This window comes from Erpetoichthys calabaricus, chromosome 12 (genome assembly GCF_900747795.2).
Source record: "Erpetoichthys calabaricus chromosome 12, fErpCal1.3, whole genome shotgun sequence".
NCBI lineage: Eukaryota > Metazoa > Chordata > Cladistia > Polypteriformes > Polypteridae > Erpetoichthys > Erpetoichthys calabaricus.
The window spans coordinates 73,075,840-73,102,729 of NC_041405.2; the positions used below are offsets into that span (position 1 = coordinate 73,075,840).

Here is a 26,890-nt window from a genome sequence, read left to right on the forward strand (position 1 = left end):
ATAAAACTGCCTGAATTTGAGTGTGAAAATATATGCAGAAATTAAATTTTTAAAAACTGGGGTATGCACATTTCTACTCAGTTTTACAGATTACAAATCACAATCACCCTGTATATATACATATGTGAGCACACTGCGAACGTCGTCCTAAAACATCTGTATATAATCAACCAGAAGGTTGCCAGTTTGAATCCCATAAATGCCAGAAGTGATTCCATTCCGTTGGTCCCTTGAGCAAGGCCCTTAACTTGCAATTGCTCAGATCTGGGTATGACATTAGCCTGCATCCAGCTCTGCAGGCAGGTCCTCTAACTTGCAAAGAAACATTTGGGGGTTGGTGGCAGGATTGGCACTCCAGCCACTGTAAAAAAAAACACACACTGTTCCATTCCACCCAACTAGTGTGGTGCTGAGTTGACACCCATTACATGGCTGCACTCAGGTGCTAATTGCGATCCTGAGATGGTTCGATGTGTGGGGCGCGTGAAAACACACAGTATCAGTGCATGCTCCTAACCACCACCACCAATCAACCTCATACATATGTAATCACAATGCTGCACTTCACTGTCTGGCAGAGCAGCCCTTTTCTCTTGACACAGCAAGATCCAACCACATGCATTCAAGAGTATCCGGCTGAGCTCTGTAACTGAGAGCGAAAGATCATGTGCTGCATTATAGCACCGCTTCTCGTTGTTCTGTGGGTCAGGGAAAGGTGCAATGCACCATTGTCTGAGTGGGTAGCCACCATCAACTGGCACGTGTAATGACGTCATTGCTGTAAGAATGAATAGTATAGGCTACATGAAACACTTGAGGGTTCAGCCAGTTACCTTACTAACAAGCCAGCCACCATATACAGCACCATAATGCATATCAGAGCTACTTTACCTCTTAATAAATGAATCACGGGTTGACCCAGGCCACTGAGCTATGACGTTTGTCAGTCTCGGCCTGGATGACTTGTGCATTAATGAAATGCAATAACTTACAGATAACAAAACCAAAAATGTTCTTCAGTGCAAATAATTACATTTGCCCTCTTAAAGGGAAATAAAATCAGTTTGTACATAATATTCTTTGTTTTGAGGTATAATATGTTTGTCACATCCACGCACATTATAATAACGTTGATATGGATTATTATGTGTGTGAGTTGTCATTTAGCTGGTTTGACTGTATTTCTCTGGTTGTTCAAGAGTGTCGTCATTTCCCCAGTTTTTCAGAAATGTTTCATACATGTAGGGTCAGGGTTGCTGTAAATATATGCATGTTCCATGGTTGTTTTTTTTTTTTTTTTTTTTTTTCATTTTTTTAAATCCTGACATTTGCACGGAGGTTGTGTATGCACATTTTGAGCATCTTTTTGTGCATAAGCAAGCTTTATAAATGAGTTCCAGGAATGGGTGTATGCTTCCTGGGGTATGCTCTGGCTCCCTGAACTGGATCAAATGGGTTCAAAGGTTACTGGAAGGAGCTTAGTTAGGCTGGTGCCACATCTCTCTATATATAAAATCCAACCTCTGTCTGTCTGTATGTCTGTCCGCTTTTCACAAGAGAACTACTTAACAGATTTAGTTTTTTTTCTATAATTTGTTTGAACATTCCAGTTGATTTTGCAACATCTCTCATCGCACTAATTATCATAGTTCACTTTTATTCATGCTAATTCGAGACAGAGGCTGCGGGCCAAGGGGAGGGGGAAGCATGACGTCAGGAGTGGGGAGCCGGGTGGGGCCGGATGGGGCCCTCCTCACTCACATGCCAGCCTACGTTCGAGTCGCTGTACCTCTCACCATGTGTTGAAGCGTACCTTCCCCCCACTAGCTAGCGATACCTGTTTGTTCGTTGATTTTTAAAGTTTGTCCTTTTTCGCTGCTTCTCAGGGGGTGCCACGGGGACAGCTAGTATACTATATTTTGGCCTCTTATGGTCCATATACTACAAGATTCCTCTAGAATATGTGAAAGCATGCATTGGAAACTGTTTGAAATTAAAAGGCGAGAAGTCAGAGGTCAGTTTTATTGTCAGCAAGTTTCTGCTATCAGGACATTCTGTTCATCATCTTGATGTATGTGATTCATGTATTGAATCTTTTCTGATTGTCCATAATAAAAGGTAATTTTTCTGTTGACACCTATATTAAAGGAATACTCCACCCAAAAATTATATTGTGTTTATATGTTAGTTACTCCATCTAGTTTGTAGTGGTGGCCAATAAAAAAATGTCATTTCATGTTTTAATGAAAAAAGTACGTAACAAAGTTTCTGATACAGTGATACCCAATTGTGACCAATGCTGAACAACAGCAAACAATGTCAAAAACGTTCAAGAAAAAAAAATCTCATATTACTCATGTTGCATAATCCACACATGAAGTTGTCCAGTTGTGTGCTCCCAACTTGCAAAACACATCCATTTTTTGCTAAAATATTAGTAAATAAATACTCCACAAACAGGAAGCCTCTTAACATGCTTTTGAATCGAAGACCTGTCTCTCCACCTTCATTAGTCATTTATGCAACACGAGTAGAGACTTTTTCTTGGATGTCTTTGATATTGTTTGCTGTTCTCCAGCCTTGGTCTACGAAAACATGAAATTAAAACTTACACTAATTTTGTATCTTTGTTTAAGGCTTGCAGTTTTCTATTTGATGCTTATTTTATTCTCAGTCTTGAATGAGTTTAATATTGTTGTATTTATAGTATGTTTGATGTGTACTCTTCAAACTGCTTGAATTTTGTGAGATATATGCCAGTATTTATTGAATGGTTGTAGTTAACCAGCTCTATAGTGTTCTTACAGAAAACTCATGAGTGCTGTGCAAGATGTCATTGCCATATGTTACAGTGTCTAAAAATGTGTGCATGGCAGATAAACCCTAATCAAAGACTTCTTGTTTCTCCCTATCATGAGTAAATTCCTACCGGAATGAGTGGAGGTTTCATTCTAACAAATCCAGAAATGAAATGAGATCTAATAGGCTTTTCAAAAGTGTTTTAGCAGTTTATGTCTAAATGATTGTGACAGCAAAGAGGGCTAATGCTGTCATGAGACCTAAAGCTCGTCATCATGCCTCAGCAAGAGAAAATGTGGATGTGTTACTGCAAATCAAATTTGCTGCTTTGTTTGAGAATTTACTGTACTTTTATATTTCCTCAAATTCATAGAGAAGTCTCTTACTGAGGGCATACTTATTCACTCAATTGCCATTTCTGTTTATATGCCTTAATGTTTTTTTATGTTTTCTTTCAGCTTCCAGAGACCATGTACTGTTTAGCAACCGGTCACAAATAAATTGTAATTTGAAAAAATATGAAAATGCACTAAATGATGCTGAGATTGCATGTTTTCTGCAGCCACTTTCACTGAAGGTGAGTGTTTTTTATTTTGGTTAATGCAGAAATGGAGATGCATGTACATGCTTTACACCACACAATGATTTTACTATGCAGTGCATATACATAGGAATATACAGTATGTATTGTATATACATACATATATATATTTGGTCTTGTATACCTAATATATAAAGCTCAACATCTCTGTATGTGTGTATGTATATATATTCACAGTGCTGGACTAATCTCTGCCAAATTTGCTGACCTGCCTTATTTAATCAGGTGAAGACCATAGTTTTTGTCCCAATCTCAAAATGTTGACCCTGGGGGGTACAGTAGGGTTTTATTTCCCTTTCTACTATAGTTTGCATGATAGTGCCACCTGGTGGCTCAGAACAAGTGACAATCTGGAAGACACAGAAGCCAGAGTAGCAATTAGACCACTTGTCCACTTACCTATGCAACTTGGGGAACTGCTTCTAGTGTGGATACATGTGTATGTTTATTGGAGGTGCTGGTACTCCTTTTCATCCCATAAGCTTTTTTTTTCTGGCAGCATAGACTCATGGTAAATAGTTAATGAATCTGTCTCATTGCTCCAATAAAGTGGACTGAGTTTTTAGCCCTTTAATGTCTGTATAGCATTTCACCTCCTCCACATTTCCAAGATATCCATGTCAAGTTAGTTGGTGTTTTCAAATAAGTCTTGTGATGGACTGGTGCACAATCCAGGGTTGGTTCTTGCTGTTGAATGCTTGGAAATAACAAGTTTAGAAAATGAACAGATGAAACAAATGCACACAGGAAACAATCTTATTAATATCCAACAGGGTCTGCTCTCTGCATACATCTTTACTATTTTGTGTGCATTGTTTAAATCTGGGAAACTGGCCAGCACTTAAATTATAGCCATATTAATTTTATGATGCAGATCCTTTATAGCTGAAATGTTTAATTCATGCTACATTTTTCATCCTGTCTATTAATCTACAATATTATGCAGTTGTACTATGTATGCATCAAAGTACAATAAATAGTTTTAATATTGCCACAATAAAAAGTAAGATGGAAGTGCTTCTACTGTCTCAGAGCTCTTGGCGCCATGTTTGGCTCAGGCTGAGGTACACTCTCTGCTGTTTATTAGGGACTTTGTTGTTGTTTTGCTGCATTAAGACACGTAGCCATGCAGATTCACAATATAATCTTCCTAAGTCTGCCTTGATCTTGTGTTCCATGCAATGAAGTGATATCAACGTCTAACCTAACTTTTTTTTTAATATATGGTTAATGTAAAAATCCAAGGTAATACTTTATCTAAAATAAGCAGCTTTTAACAGTCTGCATTTTATAAAATGAAATATGTCGTTTTAATAGGATATCAGACAATGGAAAATGGCAGTATCATATTTCAAGAGTATTATTTTTAATGATAATGTATTAATGTTAGTAATATAGCTCATAAATTGTTTTTAGACTGTTGTTACATTTTTTTTATAATGGAATCCTAAAGTAAAGTATGCCACCATGTATAAGTGTTTGTGTTTGGGTCAGACTAAAACTAAATTGATGGTCGATTGAAAGTGTCTTTTTTTAAATACAAATATCTCTTAAATTGTGTACACTGTAGCTTTGTTGTTACTTCCTGGTAGCTAACACTGATGTTGAAAAGGTAAAGGCTGCTTCATGCATTCAAGATGATATCATCAATCTGGGCAAGTGTACACTTTGTGGTTTGCTTTGTCAAATACATAGAGGCTACACAAACTCACTATGAGAATCAAAACACTGAATGACATTAACCTTGATTGATGAAAAAATTATTAAGAAAGCGGCCCAATAATAACTTCACAGTCCCCCATGTCTTTCTTTTGAGAAATTCTTTGTTGAATTTTCTTGAATGTTTTGGGTCATTGTCTTTTTATAAGCTTCACTGATGGTTCAACTTCAGCTTTTTGACTGATGGATACACATCCTCCTCAAGTACTTACTGTTACAATGTGGAATTTATGGTTGACTCCGACCAGGTCCTGATGCATAAAAGCTGATCCAGACCATAATGCTTCCACATAGTGCTTGAAGTGGGCCAGTGTGCACCAGTACGCAGTAACAGGACCTCTTCCAATTTCAACATAGAATACTTGAACTTTTTCGTAGGGTAGTGGTGACCACTGGAACGTCTGTGCTAATTTTCAAGAAGGAACCCCTCAACCCCAGTCCTTCAATCGACTATCATTGTATCACAATGACACAACAATCTAAGCTTCACTGTACTGGCACCTTTTGTTAGCATACCAGGGAGTACTGGCACCTCTTCAGGAGTCTTGACAGTGAAAAACTATTTGATCAAATGTCACTGTATCTCCATAAACAGAGCACTGCCAGTAATTTGGTTCCACTTCAGGCACTGCTTCCACCAGCATACTTTCCAATGGATATGAGGTACTTTTGGTCAAAGAGAGTTTGGACTCTTGCCAAAGATAACTTTTGGTGTTGTCTCATTTGCACATAGCAAATAGTTTCATTAGTCCTGTTCATATAGGTCTTATCTGGCAAGCTGCAGCCATGCATCTCAATTCTTTTGTGACAGTATGTAGGGCAAAGTTGTGCTGTCTGTTTTGGGAGGTCGCCTCATGCATATTGACATTAAATGAGGCATGACTTGTCTGTAACTCTCTTGATTTTGTCCTAGGGTTCTTGGAAACTTTAAAAATCATTGTTCGATCAGCTCTTGAACTGTATCTGCTAGAATGACCTGGCCATGATACACTGTTAGTAGTTTGAAATTATCCCCATTTTGACAATGGAGTTCCAAATTGCTGCAAATATCTTTTAAACCTCTCTTCCGACATACAGGCATCAATTGCGTTTCTTCTTAGAGCATCGGAAAGCTCTTTTGATCTTAGTATAATGAAGCCACATACCTCAGTTGCTTAGGCCAAACCTCACTCTAGGTTTCTGATTTAAAAATAAGACCCTCCAAATTACTCCGTAATGATGTTCTAATCATTTGCACATAATTCTAGTTTTAGGTATTTGATACAATGATAAAGGTAGGGGTTGTACTGTTTTTTTTACAGAAGGAAACTGCATTTCTATTAATTTAGGAATAAAAATAAGTGCACAGTGTGTTATTTTTCAATGTTATTTTTAACATTAGGTCACCTTTACCTATTAGTGTTAGTGATATGACAATCAAAAAGCGTTTTGTTCAGAAATCTACAAAAGACAAATCATCTCATGAAGTGTGCTTACTTTTTCATACTACTACACATGTTTATATTATGTGATACTTTTATGTTTTTTTGCTGCTTTTTAAATGTATATATTTATATTTTGCATTGAACCTGATAAACTGACATTTGAAAGATGGGTTAATAAATTAAATAATTCAGAGCCAATATTAGTGAAATTACTTACAATACTAATTGCATTTCCTTTCAGAGTATAATACCCTGAACTTCATTAGTTTGAACTAAAAAAGACTTCAGTGGCCACAATTGTACCTGATAGTGATAATTACAGTAGCTCTATGCATTAGCAGCTCTTAGCACAGAAACATTTGTGGCAACTGTCAAATGACCTGGAGTAAACCCGATTAGACTGAAGACTTCCTTTTAGTGTTCCCTTAAGTATGTGTGCACTCTCAATGTAAGGATTAAGCCTCTTTAGTTTCTTCTAATAACCTGGGAGGCTTTTGTGTCCACAAAAGGGTCTAGTTTGTATTCTGAGGATTTTTTCTCGAAAGCTACCATTCCTGTCTTGTGTTACCAAAAAGCCTAATTGTTCAGATAGCTTAGGATATGACCAAGTAAGGCCATTAGTTTCACCGCACTAATATATCTAGTACATACTGTATATGGGTGTTTGTTAGAGATATCTTTTATGTCTCACATTTTGCAACTGTCTCTCTTGTTTAACAATGTGTATTTTATGTTTTAAAGGGACACTTAAGAAAAGCACAGGCACTGACTTTTCTTCGTAAAAGTGAAGAAGCTTTAACCGAATACCTGTTCTGTATAGCCTTGGACCCTGAAAACAAGATTGCAAAATTGGAAGCTCAGAAGGTACACAAAAAAGGCAGCCAATATTGGCCTACTTTATGTCACTTACAGTCATTTGGATTATTTGTTGAAACCACTTCAATATCATGTGCCTCTCACATTCAGCCAAGCAGAAAATGGCTTGATGTCTCTTTAGAAAGGCTGTGGCTACTTACGTATAGTATCTAAATGTTAAACAGTTTAACATTTTCTTGGTAAATTTCTTTGTGAGTAAAAATGTTAAATTTTTTCAGATATAAACAATTCAGTAAAAATGGCATGATTCTTAGAATGCAATGTCATTCTATTCAACAGCAGTAGGATTGTATGTCAGTTGTGGATTCTTTTGTTTCATTTCCTACATTTTGCTAGTTGCAATGACATGCTATACAAATCAACTGCCATGTTTGTCTCTACTCTGAGAGGGGTAGTCACCTTAAAATGTCGGCTTTATAACTCTAATGTCAGTTGACTTAAAAGAATTTTCATAGCTCTGGGCAGTTATACAGTTTTCTCATTTGCTTTCAGCTTCTGAGTAATCTCTTTGCTCCAGTCCCAGAGGACGTTCAGGAAAGAATTCCAGACTGCGTGCGCCTCCTTTCACCTCGAGCAAGATTGAAGGAAGGCACACAGCACACCCTAACTTGGGAGAGCAGCACACCTTCAGGTTTTTATAATGTAAGCAGCAGAGTGATTTGTCACATGGATTTTACATTTGTTTACTTTGTAAAGTGTCTTTGTGTTGTGAGCTATTTAAACATTAGGTGGATTGATCAGGTTTACTTTTTAACAGGAACATTTCAGAAAACGATGCCTCCTGTCATCTCAAGGAAAACTCCTATCAGTCAGTCTGGAAAAGGCATCTGAGGTAACCAGCACCATATCTTCAGAAGACCAAAGCCAAGCAGTAGGAACAGAGGAAGATCTTCGTCCACGTGAATTTAGCAGAAAAAGGAAGCACAATGTGGAAGATGAAGAGACTGCATATGGCTTAGGAGTGCTTAGTAAACATGCAAAACTTGGTAAAATGATGAGCTTGATTCTCTTGTGTAGTTTCCTCATTTGTTTCTTGTATGTAGAATAAGTATTTGAATGTTTAAGCTGTCAGCAGAGTGGGATGTGAACACAATAAAAGCTAAACAAGCAAGACATGTTATTTACTTGAATGTTATGGAGGCATTTGTTCTATTTGCAGAGAACATCAAAGTCATGAGCTTCTCCCATTGTACGAGATATATTATGGGCATAATGGCACAAAGCTCTTTAAAAACCAGCTCAACGCAGCATGGAGGTCTGAGACGTGGTGTTTACCTAATTCTTCAGCTTGGTTCTCCATGAAGTCCATTAACATGCTGGATCTCTAGTGTGCCATTTAATCAGAGCTGCTGCAAAGGGCATTTTTATATCAAGTTGGGAATTTCATCTGGTAGCAAACCAGCAAAGCTATGGCCTCTCTGGCACTAATCATTGTCAACATCCTATAATACATGGGGCACTCTTTTATAACATCTAGAATAGTCTGCTTTTGCATGTTTCTGGCCACTGCAGAGTTTTCTAAGGCTAGGGCAGATCATGTGCCTGAAAGGTTTTGTCTTCTAGAACAATCTAGAAGAGAACAGGCCAGTATTATATCATACATATCACAGCTTTGCTCAACATTCCTGCTGTACCTCAGATTGCGAACTATTTATTTGCGGGAAGCAAGAGTAGCAATGGACTATGTGTGAATATTTTTGTCTTTTGTTTTTTTGTTTTTAGAAAAGATAAAAACATAGCATTGGGCAGTTGGCATGCCATTATATACATTCTTTACATCAAAGCTTCACCTTTTCTTTTATTGTATATTTATCTGACGCCTTCATCCAGGATGACTTACAAACTCAGGATACAGTATATACATTTTTTACAAATGTATCACAAGCTGACTTACTTGGGATTAAACGCTGAACAAAAGGCACAAACTGAACCTTGATTCTTGATGTTTAAAGTCCAGGCCTTCATCATTACCCCACACTGTCTGCCAGTGTATGTTTGCATTGGTCTCACTTGTTAATGAATTAGACTGCTTCTTGATGTCTGGATAAGACTCTGCTGAAAATCCTTTGAAATTGGATGATCCCTTTCCCTCAGCAATCTAAATAACAGAGCTTGTAAATTGTTAGATATTCTTAGGATGCAAATCAAAGGAGTTCCCGATCTTGTTGTAAAATTACTTTTCTATGGCCTTTCCAATAATACAATTTTTCTTCATCTCAAAGTATTTTAAATCCATAGCCACTTAAACTTGTAAAATCCATTGTCCTAATGTACTTTTATTAAAATAATCTTTAGCCAAGCACTGAAAATTGCTTGGTTGGGTGTAGAGATGAGAGGCCTTTGAAAGTAGGGTTCTTGAAATGAATCAATGAATGTGCCATATAATTCAATCATTTCATTCACAGAGTCAGCGCTGAACGAAGTGCCCTCCCGGTGCAGCCCTGTGATAGATGCCAGTGACCTGGAGTGCCCCCTGTGCATGAGGTATCCACTTATTGTCATAAATTTCCATTTCCTCCTCCAGAGATTCATTAGCTCTAAAGCTGCAGCAGTGCTACTTATTGTGTTTATCAGTAGGCTTAAGCTTATAGCATTTGAAACAGCAGGAAGTGTATGGATTTCCAATTCTAAGCATACTGTGAAATCTGTAAAAGAGTTTAACAGTGTAGAAGAACACATGCAAATAATACTACAATTATGAACTATTTGGTGGTTTAAGCCACTTTTTAAAATTCAAAAGATGAACAAAGATACCTGATTTACCTTTGTGTTGCTTGAAATCACTGAAGGGTAATGTTTTAATGATTAGTTTCCGTAGTAGTCATGTATTCTTTTTTCATTCTTTTACTTATCCCATACAGGTTATTGGGAACCACAGTCCACATAATCAGCGTTGGATGCAAAATACAAATCAACCCTGGATGGCATGCCAGTCCATTGCAGGACACACTCAAACACACACGCACATCTATACACACCTGGCCTGTTTTAGTGTAACCAGTAAACCTGGTGTGTTCTTGGGAGAACGTGCAAACCACACAGACAATATGTAGGTCCTTGGAGATGTGAAAACCAGTAAGGAACACTATGCTACCTTGCTACCCTACAAGTTGCTATAAATGTACAACTTAGTACTATGGAGTTTTAGTGCTGTTGGAACAAGTTGGAATCTGAACGTAGACAGTGTCTGCTTGGACTTTGCATCTCCTCTCTGTGTTCGCATTAGTTCACCCCTTGATATCTAAAACATACATGTTAGATTAATTGCTTACTCTATTGCTCTGTTCTGATGGGTTAGCACCCCATCGAAGATGCTTCTAGGACAGGCTCATGCACAAATGTATTTCATTCTGTTGAGATATCTCTTATACTAACTATGCCATTAGGTTACACCCAGGTCAGTGGTCTACCCTTCTTCTCTTCTTGTTTCTCTTAGTTCTGTGCTCCAGCTGGTGGAGTTTCTACTCTCCTTTTCTCCCACTGAGAACTTAAATCAGAATGACTTTTTCTTATATTGAGCCTGATATTGATCTTTGCATAAAAAATCTCTAACAATCTGGTTTACAGTTCAGGTCTAGAAGCAGCATGAAGCAGTATGTTCCTGTGTACCTCTCATAAATGAAGTCCATTATGAGGAGGAGCCAGAGAATAAGATTGTGTCAATATTTAAAAAACATCTTGGCAAGTCAGGAGTTTATATCCATTAGTTTCTGCACAGGGTTGCTGGGTTCACTCTGTATGACAGGGATAGGAACACAGCAAATGGAGCTTCACTGTCTGTGAAATGAATAGAAACACAGCAAACAGAAGGACCTACAGATTGAGAGGAGAAGCTTTGTAATGAGGCCATCCTTGAATGCCTTCTTTCTATCCGGCTTGATACAATTTGAGAGGCCCTATGGGCATATCCAAGATGCACCGCAGATGTGATATGTCCCCATTTGGCCTGGAAACACCTGGGAATTTTCCACAAAAATTTGGAGACTATTGATGGGTTTGGCGACATCTGACATGATCTAATCAGCTTGATGCCGTGGAAAAGTGGTCAGAAAACAGTGTGAAATCAGAGTTTTGTAGCAGCAAAATTATTTTGAACATACACTGAGATTCACTCTAAAGAGGCCCTGAATATTCTATAATAACTCTTGCTAGGACGAAGCAATCTGAACGAAACAACGTGCAATGTACTCCTAAGTATATGGAGCTTCAAACAAGCCAGGATGCCCCTGTGCCAGAGCGATGAGGTAGGCACCAGACAGGCATCGCGATGTTCAACCTCTGTTTGCAACTTCTGGGTGCATACTGCCCATACCCCTTGACTCAGTCACTTGACTTCTCATCAGGATGGTGGTGTACAGTATTGAGCAGCGCATCTTCATGGTGCAAACCTATTGGGTCACCAATTCATTTAAGTGATGCCAGAATCAACTGGATAATCGTGAGTTAACGGAAGGTTACTTTCAGCAAGATGGAGCAACGTGTTACACATCAACAAGAAGCATGACAGAAATTGAGTCCTTCATCAGTAAAAGGGTAATTTCAAAGGGACTTTGGCCACCATGGTCAGCAGATCTGAAACCACCAGACATCTTCCTTTGGGGTATGCTCAAAGGAAAAGTCTATAGGAGCAAAACATCCAACGTGAAATTGCTGCTATTCCCCCACCTCCGAGACACTTGCTGATACATTGAGGAACATGGAGTACCACATCTGCCAGAAAGTGGAAACCACTTCCAGCATCACATGTAATGTAATCGATTACACATACGTCAAGGTATATAGTGTATTTTTTTGGTTCAGATTGCTTCATCCTAACGGGAGTTACAACAGAATATTTGGGGCCTCTTTCGAGTGAATCTCCCTGTATTATACAAGAACCTGAGTAAGATACGGTTTGAATCACTGACGTGGTTTACTAATATATCAGAATTTTAAAGCAGACCAGCATTATACTTTTACTTTCTGAACAACTGTTTGGTTCTAAAAACTAATGCGAAGTCAAGCAGAATGACACATTTTATTGGCTAACTAAAAAGATTGCAATATGCAAGCTTTCTAGGTAGATAGGTAGCTCAGGCCCCATCTTCAGGCAATAGTTAGCCAATAAAAGGTGTCATTCTGCTTGACTTCTCATTGTATAGTGGAACACGGTACAACACCCTACTACTACATTCTAAAAGCTAAAATTCTGTAATACAAAGGTCAGACTTGGAAACACAGCTTTTTGTGACTAGGAGGGGTATCCAAGACTTGCTTTCATCCCTGAACACCAATCTCATACATGCAGCAATTGTCAGTTCTCAACTTAAAATCTTCTCAGTGACAATTATATTGCCCAAGTCCTTTAGTTCAGATGTTCAATGACCCTGCTGTTATCTGCTGCAATATATTGTTACTTTCTCTCCTTGATATGCTTTAGGCTTTTCTACGAACCTGTTACAACACCCTGTGGTCATACGTTCTGTCTGAAATGCCTAGAAAGATGTCTGGATCACAATGCCCAGTGTCCTCTGTGCAAAGAGGGCTTCTCCGAGGTATGTATTTGCAGTGAGTTTGGATCTCTCTTTTTCAGTGTCTCTTGTCTGTAAACTGTTTACAAACTGCATAATTGCAAAATTGTCTTAAATACTGGTATGTAGTTTAACACTACGTAATTCTCATCTTATGGAATTCAGATTAGATTCGAGTTGCATATAAACGAGTCCCCTTTTCTTGTGTTGATATTTCTTTGAATGAGGTGTCTTGACTGCGGTGGGCTGGCGCCCTGCCCAGGATTTGTTTTCTGCCTTGCGCCCTGTGTTTGCTGGGATTGGCTCCAGCAGACCCCCGTGACCCTGTAGTTAGGATATAGCGGGTTGGATAATGGATGGATGGAGGTTTCTTGATCAAAGTGAAATTGTTACATGATAAAACATTTAGCCAAATGAGCCCCATTGTGAAAAATTACATTGCAACACAATGTGTAATTTTAAAAAACATTGTATAGCAGAATAAGAAATTGTGGGTTAAAATTGACCGTATGGCCTATAAAAGGTCCATTAGTAAGTTTTATACAACATTTTTAAAGTGTTTAAAGATAGGGACTTGTTGTCGAAAGGAAAGTGTGGAGGTCAAGTACAAGCATGCAGAAATTCAGAAAAAGAGACATAAAGAGAAACAGAAAAGAGATATAACAATACTATGTACACATAACAATAAACATGGCTTGACTAAATAGCCAGTGAAAAGATTGTTTGAACTACAGAACAGCAAGGTAGGGAAATCAACAGATTGTGTGGCTATGAAGGAAAGATGGTAGTGTGAGTTACGGCCAGAGGGGTTATGAAGAATAGGGAAAGTAGCATAGAGTGCTAGAGATGAAGTATATTTGGAAGAGGAGTAGAGGAGATGACAAAGGCGTGCCAGCAGCCATACCACATACACTTCTGAACAGGTCATCCTAGCCAGTACTTGGATGGGAGACCAACCAGGAAAAAGGTTGGGTTGCTTCTGGAAGAGGTGTTGGTGAGGCCAGCAGGTGGCACCCCCCCCTGTTGTCTGAACATGGATCTCAATGCCCCAGTGCAGTGACGGGGACACTGTGCTGTAAAATTGAGGCCCTGAATGTCAATAAAGATCTGTGATCATCCTTCGTAAAGAGAAGGGCGTATCACAATGTCCTGGCTAAATTGTCCACTACGGCCTGGTCATTCTGGCCCCCTAATCATCCCCTGTCTCTGACTGTGTGGTGAGCATGCAAGGCACAAAATGGCTGCCGTCGCATCATCCAGGTGAATGTTGTACTTTAGTGGTGGTTGAAATGTCTCCCAACTCACTGCGTAAAGTGCTTTGAGTATCTTGAAAGCACTCTATTATTGTATTGAATTATTATTATTATTATTAAATTATAAGTAATTTTTGGACCTCAATTTTGTTCTTGATTTTTAACAAAGTCCACAATCAGTAAAAAATAAACTGAATAGCAGGTCCTAGTGTAAAATTTGTTTGTGTTGAAAGAATGAGAATTATTGGTTTCAGGGGGCATATTGGGCTGAACACACAAAATTGCACCTTTCAAAAGACTCCGGCAGCAGGCAGAAAATCAACACATACATTTTATGTGCTACAGCTTCGTTGATTTAATGTTTCAGAATATCAAGCAGACACCATCAATAAGTAGAGAGATACACAGAGGAAAAAAGCCCAAGAGACACTAGGGAACAAACATAATAGAACAGAGTAAGGTAAATGTCATTGAAAAAAACTGCATGGGAAAAGAAGAGTGTGACATTGTCTTGATAAAAGAACCATAGAGAGGTAGCTGCAGAGAAGCTGAGCAGACTCACCCCAGGGAGAACATTGCTGAAGTGAATAACAGCAAGAAGCGTTGCTGTCCTACTGAAGAAATGTGCAATGTACTCAGATTAAATAGGCTGTCCTATTCTCTTTTGGTAGAATCCAAGAATCCAGACCCACCTACGACAGGAAAATGATTGCTTATTAAAAAAATAAATAAATAACTTAATGAGGAAAGAAGTTTTTTTTTTTCATTTCTGGCAAAGCCTCGGCTGATTAAAGGCGCTAAACTGTTACTAGCCTTTTGGCAATGTCAGTATTATTGAGTGATTACTTCACAGTAAGTCTTCTCCACTCCCTTTTTGATCTCTGTAAGTGGGCAGGAAAAAGGGTTGGAATAGCTGATATCATTAGAGTAAAATATATTTACTAATCTGTAATATGGGCATTGTAATGAAACTTTAAAGCAACAGAGAAAGGAATTTTCAAATCTAATTTGTATGTTTCCTGCAGTACCTGGCACAGAGGAAGTATAGCAAAACCTTTTTAATGGAGGACCTCATTGCTAAATATCTACCGGAAGAACTGGTGGAGCGACGAAAGGTTTATGAGGAGGAGATGGCAGAGCTGTCCAAGTAAGAGCACTTTTATAGTTTTTTTGTTGAATATTGTAAGAACAACAACACTGTCAGTCACTCATTCCCACTCCTGGTACCACTTGTCACACTTGGGTCACAGATTTTCACAGAAACACAGAAGATGGTAGAGATAGGAACTTTATTCAAATACTGCAAACAAACATGTCTCTTTTTCAAAAGTTTAAACGTGCTCCTTGACAAGACGGAGATGACAAATCTGTCTCACAATTAAAGAATGCAAACATATCTTCCTCTTCAAAGAAGTGTGCGCCAGGAGCAGGAAAGGTCTGAGAGAGAGAAAAGCAAACAAACAATCCGAATCTGAGAGGTGCTGTTTGGACTTTTAAGTCTGTGAAGTACCGCGCGGATCACACGATAGATCAGCCGCAAGTAAGCCCAGCAGCAAGGGAGCAATGTGAAGGTAGTCTTTCAGCGTCTTTTTTTTTTTTTTAACCTGTAGGGGTGCGATCAGCCCCCCCAGCTCACACCTTATGCAGTTCCTTTCATCCTGAGCCCAGTTTCACAGTTAAAATTTTATCATAAGTACACAATGAGAGAAAATGCACTACAGCCACATTGTTTTTTACTTATTTGGCTGATGCTTTTATCCATGGACACTTATAAAATTTATGGTACAATTAGTTACTTTTCTTTTCTTTTCTTTTTTCCAATTGGAACAAAAGCTTTGTTGAAGTGACTTGCTCATGGTCAAACAGTGTCAGTAGTGGAGTCTTAAGCTGCAACCTCACAGTTTGAAGTTCAATGCCTTAACCACTACACATCACTGCCCGCCTGAAAAACCCTGAGAACAAAGACACACGTGAAATGAAAGGAAGAGCATGGGGAGTATCTTCATCTTCATTTCAATTTTCATTCTTTTTTAACTAGGTGTTCTAGTTATTTAAGCTTTTAATAAATAATGACTCTTTTGTTTGTTTTTCCAATTGGAGCAAAGGCAGGTCAAGTGACTTGCTCAGGGTCACACATTGTCAGTAGCAAGATTTGAACCCACAACCTAAGAGTCCTGTTCTTGTGGCCCTTGTTCCTGTACCTAATACACGTTTTACATTTTTATGAAAATCGGCAAGACATTCTAGATTTGAAGTGTTCTCTTAATTTTTTTGTCTCATGTTTTTGTAAATTTTACATTTTAAATTGCTATCTTTTGATAAACATTCTCAGATGCAAGTGACACCAATTGGTTGTAACTGTTGGCTATTTTGTTATTGACACATTCTAGACCTCCTAAACACTGACATATGTCGTAACATTTCAGTTGCATTCAATATTACCACTATTTATATTTGCCTTTCTCACTTGTTGTACACTTCTGTTCAGGGCCGGATTAAGAGCTTTGGGGGCTCGTAGCACATTTCAAATTTGGGGGCCCTTTTGGTCTGCATCATCTGAAGTTTAGATTCTGAACAGTTCAAACCGGACTAAATAATTATTTTACTCTCGATTATAATAAGAGTTTTATAATATTTATGTGAATTTTTTGTGTTGGGCCCCTAAAGTTTTGTTGTGTAAGAAATTTACAGTTTAAAAACGTAAAGATAATATTTTTAAAGACCAGTTTTTCAATGCTACACTTTTTCATTAAATATTGGGTCCACCATTTGGGGGCCCCCGAAATTGTGGGGCCCGTAGCATATGCTACATGTGCCTATTGGTTAATCCGGCACTGCTTCTGTTTGCTTTAATGCACCTCCTGTTTGAATTCCTTTCTGCATATTTTGATGGAATGGTATTTATCCTTTGTAGGGTAGTATTGTTGTTTTGCAAAAACGAACATGTTGGTTAGGAAGTTTGCTATATAACACTTCATTGATTGAATCATTGGGAGAAAAGTTCTAATGGACTGTTTGCACGGGACGTCTTGTAAAATTCACAATACAAAGAAAGACTACTTTTTTAAAGTAGGTCATAACATGTTGTACTGTTAATTAATTGCACTGTAGAGCTTATAAACATCCATGTTTTTCCAACCTGCTTATCCACTTAGGGCATCCATAGATTAACATAACTTAATATTCTTAAACCTGCCTAATACAAAATATGGCTTTCAGAAGAGCACTGGGGGGCAAGGCAGGAGACAACCCTGGACAGAGCACTAGTCCATCACAGGTCCCGCTCAGTTTCACAGCCACGTTGGATTAATGAGGCAGTATCGCTACAGACTGTGCCAACCTGCTGTCCACCATATTTTATGTTTATAAAATTATTTTGTATTAGGTTTATGCCATAAACAATGTATTAAATACTGATTGACTCTCTGCTTTTTAAAAAGTGTCCATTCATCTAAGCTTCTATTCATTATCTAACCCATTTAATCCAATTCAGGGTCTTTTAGCCACAATGTGACCTGGTAGCACCAGACACGAAACAGGAAACAACCCTGGCCATGCCACTAGTATAAAATATTGTGACAGATCTCATATATGAAAGGCACTATATAAAATAAAAAATGATTAATTGCTTTGTAAGTAGTCTTCTGGTAGTGTTTTTATGTGAATTTAACATTTACATTGGACGTATTTAAACTAAGATTTGGTTAACTGATTTGAAGAGAGATAATCCCAACTGTATATGTGCTATATAAGACAAGACAGATGTTTTATAATTTTGTAATTCACTGAAATGTGCTATATAACATAAACACTATTTCTATCTGGAGCCTTATATAATTGTTCTGACAATGAAAGGAACTTTTCCATTAGTTTTTTTTCTTTTTTAGTAAAATGCATCATTATATTGTTCACCATGAAATGTAGTTGATTGCGTAATCCATGTTCTGGTTTATAAATAACTTTAGCTAGTGCTTGAAGTATCAAGCATTACGTAAATGAAAGTCTCATTGGATTATTGCTATGTAAAATACTTTATTTTTCTGGATTTTTCATACTTGATTCCTTTAGTGAGGTGTATCACAGTTTATACTCCTCCATTATAAACAGAAGATTATATCAACCTTTATGTATGTATTGATTTAAAGGCACAAATCCAGTGATGATATAGGTGTACGCGCATTCACCTCTTCCTAGTGTCCAGTTGTTAAATTTTCTTGGGGCATAAATACTCAATATACAAAATATATAAAAAGCTAAATTTAGGAAAGTTAGGATCCCTAATGTTGGACCCTGAGTTAAATCACTCTCAAAAGTTCAGAGATCTTTCAGAAAAAAGAAATGTCTCCATGATACATTTATTCATTTATTACAAAATGTATTGTGGGGACATTACTAAAAGCAAGTATGATAATGCTGACCTGGATAAAAATCAGGAGTGCCAAAAGAAGGTTACCATCTGGAATGTAAGTGCCCATATTTGGATTTCCTTCTAAAACAATTGCTTATGGTTTTTTAAGCATTCAAGTAATCAGACAAATCCTAACACTTTAATCATCCAGATGTCTGCAAAGTATGCAGATCATTCAAGTGACCATCTGAGAGGACATTTATACAGGATTTAGACGTAACACAAGTATTGTTTAGTCGAAACGGTAATTGTCCAACAGGTCCCCCTTTGTTGACTGTAAAGAAGTTTGCAAATATCCAACCATACTTTCACCATTGACAGCAACTGGGGCACTCAGTTCTGAGAACTGACAAAGTGGAGAGTGTGGCAGCAGCCTCCGTATTCTTCCCTGCTTTGACCTAGTATCTTTTCTCTTTGTTTGCTTCATTTCTCTTCTCAGTCTGAACAAGAACGTGCCTATTTTTGTTTGCACTATGGCCTTCCCCACAGTACCCTGCCCACTGCACATTTTTGAACCCTGTTATCGACTGATGATTCGGAGGTGTATGGAGACTGGCACAAAACAGTTTGGGATGTGCCTCAGCGACCCAGTCAAGGGGTAAGAAATGTGTTTTTCCATTTGTTAAGTTTGTCCTTAATTAATTCAATGATGGAAGTATAGAGCTCCCAAAGGTCTCATTTACCAACAAAGACTGGCGATTGCCCATATTTCTTAGTGACGTTTTGTTTGCTAGATCCTTCTGGAAAACTGCACAAACTAACAGAAGGGTAGGCATTTCTGTGCTGTTGTCGCAGCTGTTTGCCACAGTAGACCAGAGCTAATCGGATTAAGGGAAGCATCTGTTTACGGGTATATAAAAAGTGGAACTCTTGGGTGGGATTGTCTCTCCCTGAACTAAAACTGCTCCTGGCAGTATCTTCTCACAAGTCCCTAGTCATTCACCACTCACATACTAGCTCAATGTTTTTACCATTTGGGACTTGTTAAGAATTGTTCACAAATCCTGATCCACAGTATCATCCTCTGAATTATTGCTCAGAACACTGAAATGTACCTCTCTCACACATCTCCAAGACCTTTTTTATACTTGCAATTTAGTTTCTTCAGGGCCAGGCCAGGGATACTTTTTTCACAAGTGTGAGAGATACCAGAGGCACTGAGTTAACCTAAATTTTCACCAGCATGTGAATGCTGCTCAAGACTGGAAACGACTGGCTCAAACGCAAGTGTGAAATCTCCCCAAGGTGCTGAGTTGACTTAACTTGTAATGTAACAACAAGCCACACGTCAGCACTAGTGAATGCAAAAACAAGTTCGCAATGAAGAAATCATATAAAGCAGAAGCTAACATTGGATTTGGCAGACTAGGAGAAATTGTAAGTTCCAGCAATACAACCGAATGGAGTGATGTATACGTATGGCGCCATTGATTTTAAAATCTTTAATAGAGTATGGTCTAGTGGTTAAAGCTTTGAGCAACCAGTTCAGTTTCTGCATCCAGCTCACTATGTGACTCAGAAAAAAAAACTGGTGCTCTGATTGTGAGGGATACTGGGATTTATAAAAAGTCAGAGCTTACTACCTATTATGAGAAATACCATTAAAATTAAACATGTTATATTTTTCAACATAATTCTGTGGATATTAATAAATATCAATTGTTTTCCTTTTCTTTTATAAATTACTTTACTGTAACTGACTTGTCATTTTCATCCTTCAGAAGTAGGATAACAGTCCTTCAGATTGGGGAACACGTTTTAGTCACACTGGTCCAGGCCTGTAGAACAGGGTGGGTGTGGCATCTCCGCAAATCCATAATTCCACTGCACACCGTAGCAGCCTGTGCTTTGTGAGTGGGGGCATTATTGTGAAGCAACAGGAGGATGGTCGACTGCTTTCCTTGTTGCTTTTCCCTGATTAACTGATACAAACTGCTAAACAAATAGCTTAATATTGCCAAGTTATGGGGGCATTTTGAAGCATGTAATCAGTATGGTCAACACCTTCAACATTATAATAAGTTGTGAAGATGATCTCATCGGCACTGGCTTAAACCTTGAATTTCATTGGTGTTTGAGAATTGCTGTGCTGCCATCAGCTTTGATTGCTGTTTGTGATTTCTCCAGGTTTCATCTCTAGTCTTGGTTTATCAGCTTTAGATTTTCATTGGAACACTGGAAACAGTGAAGCTCAGTCAAAATCCTGTGTACCCAATGCAGAGACCTTACTCATATTTAATATTTCATGAAGAATGGATTCAGCTGATCTTCAATTAATCCCTAAAATGTCTGCTGTCTCACACACTATCACCCCTTGATTTTCTATTACAATTCACTCCATATTGGTAATACTTTGTTCTGTTGCTGATGTTGAATGCCAGCCAGAGCTTGGTTCATCTTTGAGAGGCATCCTGCCCCGTTGGGATTCCGAACTCCACCTCTTGAGTGTGGCACATGAAAGAGACTGATGATGGTACATGTTGACGAGGTGAAAGTGAATCTCCAAATTCATACTGACGTGTAGAGTTAGAAAATCAGTGACAGCATAACACTTGATTTTGTGTTTTTCAGCATTGACTTTTTTTTTTGTTCTTTATTTTGCCTTATACAATTTCTTGTATTAGGAATTTGGTAGTTTTTGCATACCCCTTGGGGTCAGAGTGCAGGGTCAGCCATTGTACAGCACCCTGGAGCAATTACAGGTTAAGGGCCTTGCTCAAGGGCCCAGCAGAGTAGGATCTCTTGGCAGTGACGGGGATTCGAACCGGCAACCTTCGGGATACCAGTGCAGATCCTTAGCCTCAGAGCCACCACTCCGCCCCTTTCTGAAACATACAGCATAAAACAAAAATATTGAAATTTATAATTAACATATTTCAGTGCGCAGGACTTCATCTTTGGTTCCTTAGAAAATCAGCACCACAGAAAACCCTTTCAGGTCTAAGCACGGAATTTTATGATTAACCCTCATACATGTGAAAAATTGATACCCTGGGTATCTGTCTTCAAACCTGCTTAATGAAGTTCAGCATTGTAGCGGCTAGATCCAGCCATGCAAGAATGGGGCTGGTGTTGAGTGAAATGATTTGGGCTGATTTGAATTTGCAGCAAAACTGAGTGTTTTGCTTTGGAAAAAAAAATTGCAAAATAAAAAGCATTTTGCTTCCATTGAAACTGGTGCCATTGATAAAAGAAAGGCATTTACTTCCTTCCTGGAAGTGTTTTCATTCATTAATTTTGCTTGCGTCTGTCTATAGTATTTAAATCAAGATTTATATGAAAAACAAAAACACCACCAGGCTCATTTCCTGTCACGTTGAAGACATTTGGTTGAGCTATCAGCGATGTGTTGTGGTTGTACTTATATGTACAATGATGCGTACTTTACAAATTATGATGACGAGCTTGGCAATTGCAACCCTAAAGATGCATCGAAAACAAAGAAACAATGAGTTTATTGAGTTGTGCATATCCTGAACCTCATCTGCAAGAGTCAAGAATGAGAAAAAACGATTCAGTAACAATCAATGTTTATGGGGTGGTTTTGCATGTAGAGAGCTTCCTATAGAGAAAGCACAATATTGCGCATGATCGTGTATTTTTGGTCACTTGCCATGTGGAAAATATGCAGCATGTCACAAATTTGAAAGTTGGTTTGGCTGAACTATATACAAAAATAAACATACCTGTTTCACTCAACACTTCATATACAGTATGGGACTATGGAAGGATGAGGAAGCCGTGTTAACCGTTGTGCCCTATTGAATAATTTGAAGGTTAAGTCAGAATGTGAATCCAGTCTACAAAGGCTGTACTACTTTGCAGAATCTCTTTTTGACTACCCTTTGTTACTGTATCAGTTTGACTTGGTCAACAAGTGTACTGTATATAAATATTTTTGTCATGCACAAGTTTAAGAATAAATGTGTCTGCCCTGCATGATGCTTTGCATTCTCTCTTTAAAATTTCACACTCGCTCAGTCATTTTGGTTTTTCTTTTCCTTAGATTTGCAGATTATGGCTGTATCTTGGAAATACGGAATGTGGAGTTTTTTGCTGATGGGCGCTCTGTGGTTGACACCATTGGAAAGAGGCGTTTTAAAGTAATTGAGCACAGCCAGAGAGATGGCTACAATACAGCTGATATTGAATACCTAGAGGACAGGAAGGTGCGTATGGAAATTTGAATCTCATGAAGCAACCATTGCTTTGGAGACAAATTTAAAAATGGTGATGGCGTTGCTGTGTCTACTTTACCTCTTCATCATAAAAACTATGTTAATTAAACTGAATTAAAAACATGCTGATGAGGAATTGGCACCTGTATTACAAATCTAAATACAGCATTGGCAGGATCAGATTAGCACATTGTCTGTTGTGAAATTAATGTTTTAATATGGGCAGATTCCCAGAGTTCCAGCTTTATAACCTGGTCTTTATGGTACTTGAGTGGAGCCTGAACATTCTCCTTATGTCAATGTGGAAGGTTCTTCATGTAGCCCAGTTCCCCGCTTCTCAAAAAAGTGTGATTTAATTTAATTGGCACCTCTAAGGGCGGCACGGTAGCTCAGTGGTAGCGCTGCTGCCTCGCAGTAAGGAGACCTGGGTTTGCTTCTCGGGTCCTCCCTGCATGGAGTTTGTATGTTCTCCCCATGTCTGCGTGGTTTTCTTCCGGATGCTCTGGGTTTCCTCCTACAGTCCAAAGACATGCAGGTTAGGTGCATTGGCGATCCTAAATTGTCCCTAGTGTGTGCTTGGTGTGTGGGTGTGTGTGTCCTGCAGTGGGCTGGAGCCCTGTCCGGAATTTGTTCCTGCCTTGCGTCCTGTGCTGGCTGGGATTGACTCCAGCAGACCCCTGTGACCCTGTGTTAGGATATAATTGGTTGGACATTGACTGGCACCTCTAAATAGGCAAGATATATATGTGTACACCATGCAGTAGACTGTCATCCTGTTCAAAGCTGGTTGCTGTGCCCGATACTGCCAGATTAGACACTGAACTTCCATAACCAGCAGATTGGAAAGTGGATGGCTGTATGTTCTAATGGGCCTACACCTTTTGCTGCTCAATTTCCATCACAGCCACTGCCAGCATAGACAGAAGGATTTGCTTCCTCAAAAGCTGTGCAATGTGATCGCCTGCAGGAACTTTAGGGATCCTTGTCTGCTCCCCTAACTAAGGGTTTTTTACACAGTCGTTCTGAATAATGCATGTATACTTGACCGCTATATAAATGTAATGAATTATTATTATTATTATTATTCCAAAAATATCCAAGACATATTTTTTTAATCTTCTTTATGTCGTTGATTAAAGGTAATTTACTGACAAAACAGCTTGATATACTGCTAGCTGGTTACATAATTTTTGAAAGAGCACCTCACACACCTGAATTCATTGGCAGCTCTCCAGGTCTGAATTAACGGGTTTGGCAAACGGACTTCTATTTTTCAGGCAGTGAAGAGAATAATAAAGGAAATGCTTTTATTAATGAAACCAAAACCTTAATTAGTTAACTCAAGCTCCCAGCCCTCCTCATACTGTGTTGAGACTCTGATTAATGTGTAGGACATTACGACCTGTTACAATTTGTCTATACAGTAACAACTTTACCTTCCACCCACCCTGGGCCTGTTAAGCAGAAAATATTCCTGATCACTAATATCATAGGCATTTTTGTCTAAAGGAAAAGAAAATAGAAATTGAACAATGGTAATGTAATGTAATTCTTCTGTTTATTTATATATTTATTTGCACAATATACTTGAATTACAAGCACATGTTAAATAACATAAAAATCAGTGTGGGATGGTCCACTGTAGCAAATTGCTCAACAGAAGATTATGCAATGCAAATGATTGTACTTTACAATAATATACAATCAAGTACATTAACGTACTATGCGCACAAATAAATGTAGAGTAAAATGAACAGCAAATGGAATGAAGTGAACAACTTAAACAATATTTAATTTTATACTAAAACTTTAGGTCATACAAAGAAAACAAGCTGCACAGACAGATTGGTATAGGGATGGCTTAATTCCTCTGTCCATGTTGTAGTGTGTGTGTTTTTTGTGTGTGTTCATTTCAAACAAGCTGTTAATTATCTTCACTTATGAATTTCTTTGAGTGTGTGCCTGCATGCATTGCCTCCATGTGTGCATACACTACAAGTCCATTTAAATAAATTGTGTATCTCAAAAACTACTTGTGCAAAAATTTTGCAGTCAGTAGATCTGATCCCATGTGGAGCAAAATTCAAACATTTCGAAATTGAACACATTCTTTGGCAGTTGTCGTTGGACATAGGCCAGATAGTTTTTGAAGAAGTACTGGATGAAATTGGACCAAAAACAGTAGGCCCAGGGCCTGTAACAAGACAAATACAAAACAATGTGAGGGAAGAAGATAGGTCAATTGTTTCAGAAGTTATTGTTGTACATAGGCCTCTGTGTTCAGGGCGGATGTCACAGAAACTGTGTTGTATCTTTGCCGTGATGTACTCATCCCTATACAACACAAAAAAATCTATAATTTTCCTAAGAAAATTGTAATTTTAAGACGAGAAAGTTGATTTCAATTTTCCACAAACACACACACATACAGACACCATGCTAAAATAAACTTTTCTTAATGTTTTGAACATCACAGAATAAGAATCTGAACTTAACTTGATAGCATATATTTGACCCCATCACCAAACTTCCATTTACATGGAAGTAAAAAATGTAATTAATGTGAAATTAAAAAACAGCAACTCAACAACAAAACAGTAGATATCCAAAGATGATCACTGTTCATTATTTATTTTTCCAAAAATAGGTACAAAACTGTTTTTCACTGACCTAAATATTGATTGGGAAGCAGCAGATGAGAAGCAGCTTCTCCTTCTCTTCTAGGGAAAGCTGCTTGCTTCAGAATCTCTGCAATTTCCAGATGCACTTCAAAGATCTAAGCTAAAAAAGCAGAGTCCACCTAAAAGATCAAGCTAGGCACACACAGGTAGACATCATTCCCCAGGTCATGTCAGTATATCATGCAAATACACTGTGTGAGTAAGGTTTTGCTTGTTCTTGTCTGAACAACGTGAAAGTTAATTTTGCTTTCTGTAATGAACTGTTCCTCTGTATGATCTCCCTGAGAGTATTTTCATTCCCTGGTGGTTCAGATTGTATTAATTAAAATAGCTTTTAGTTCTGGATTTGTTTGTAAAAGTACCATTTGGTAAAGTCAGAATCCAGAGGCTTTAGGTTGAACTTAAAGCTGAAATTTTCATGCTGTAGCCCACAGATCTATGATTTTGCTCAAAAGTGGGAACTTTTGTTGAGTTACATAGAATGACACAGTCAGTAGGTAAGTAGGTAAGATCTGAACCACAGTCTTTGGATCACACACTACTTATAAACTATAAAGTATAGAGTGTTTTTCATAGTGGATTTATGCAAGATATGGGGGGTTTAGCAAGTATTTTCTTTTTACTGGTCTTCAACCAACAGAGTCAACATTACCAATTAAAACCTACAGTGAGTGTTATTTGTTTATTAGGTGGAGGGTGAAGAACTGGCCATGCTGCTGACGCTTCATGACACAGTTTATGATCAAGCTATTATGTGGATTAATTCCCTGAAGTCAGAACAGAAAGAGAGAATAGTAAGCCACTTTGGGCCCATGCCTGAGAAGGAGCCAGAACCTCAGGTATGAACCCTTTTTTCTTTTTTTAGTCTTTCAGAATTAATTGACCATTGTGGTTGGACACTCAGAGGTTACCCAAAATTTTGTTTAAAGATCTTTCCCAGGTATTATTTAGGGGTCACATAAGGATTCATTTTGTTTATTTACATTTCAGTAGAAAAGTGGCTGTATATTCCATTGTGTTTTACCATTGCTTATTATTTCCTTCTAGATTTTGAACCGTCCTGCTTTTTACCAAAGTCCACTTCAGTGTGTTTACCCCCTTACCCTAACTAATGTACATATTGTACATGTATATATTGTACATCAACAGATTAAGATGACCTTCTTGGACTGTTGTATGTAACTTGACTTATTTTACCCCAAATCTGTCATATGCAGATTTAACTGTCTGGTTGCATCATATGTAACAGCTTGGGCTTCAGTGCAGGTGGCCAAAGCCCAGCAGGCTTTACCTAAATATGTTTTGCTTTCCAAACTGCACTCTAATGTACACCCAATTCCCCTCTCTGTGTGAGAATTTTAGTTCCTCCTGCCCATCCTCATTTTGTCCATTTTCTACTCCCATTTTTCAGTTTGTCATAAGGTACACATAGAGTATTCTC

General features: G+C 38.2%; 1 protein-coding gene across 1 annotated transcript in view; it reads left to right on the plus strand.

Annotated features, from left to right (window-relative positions):
* The window catches only part of LOC114662310 (LON peptidase N-terminal domain and RING finger protein 3-like), a 47,407-nt gene that overhangs the window by 17,009 nt on the left and 3,508 nt on the right, over positions 1 to 26,890 (plus strand). Inside the window, exons 2-11 of the mRNA XM_028815701.2 lie at positions 3,258 to 3,376; positions 7,285 to 7,407; positions 7,912 to 8,061; positions 8,177 to 8,405; positions 9,825 to 9,903; positions 12,839 to 12,953; positions 15,208 to 15,329; positions 19,030 to 19,188; positions 22,597 to 22,759; positions 26,139 to 26,288. Of these exons, the coding sequence (XP_028671534.1) occupies positions 3,258 to 3,376; positions 7,285 to 7,407; positions 7,912 to 8,061; positions 8,177 to 8,405; positions 9,825 to 9,903; positions 12,839 to 12,953; positions 15,208 to 15,329; positions 19,030 to 19,188; positions 22,597 to 22,759; positions 26,139 to 26,288 (1,409 nt within the window). The remainder of the gene's footprint in view (positions 1 to 3,257; positions 3,377 to 7,284; positions 7,408 to 7,911; positions 8,062 to 8,176; positions 8,406 to 9,824; positions 9,904 to 12,838; positions 12,954 to 15,207; positions 15,330 to 19,029; positions 19,189 to 22,596; positions 22,760 to 26,138; positions 26,289 to 26,890) is intronic.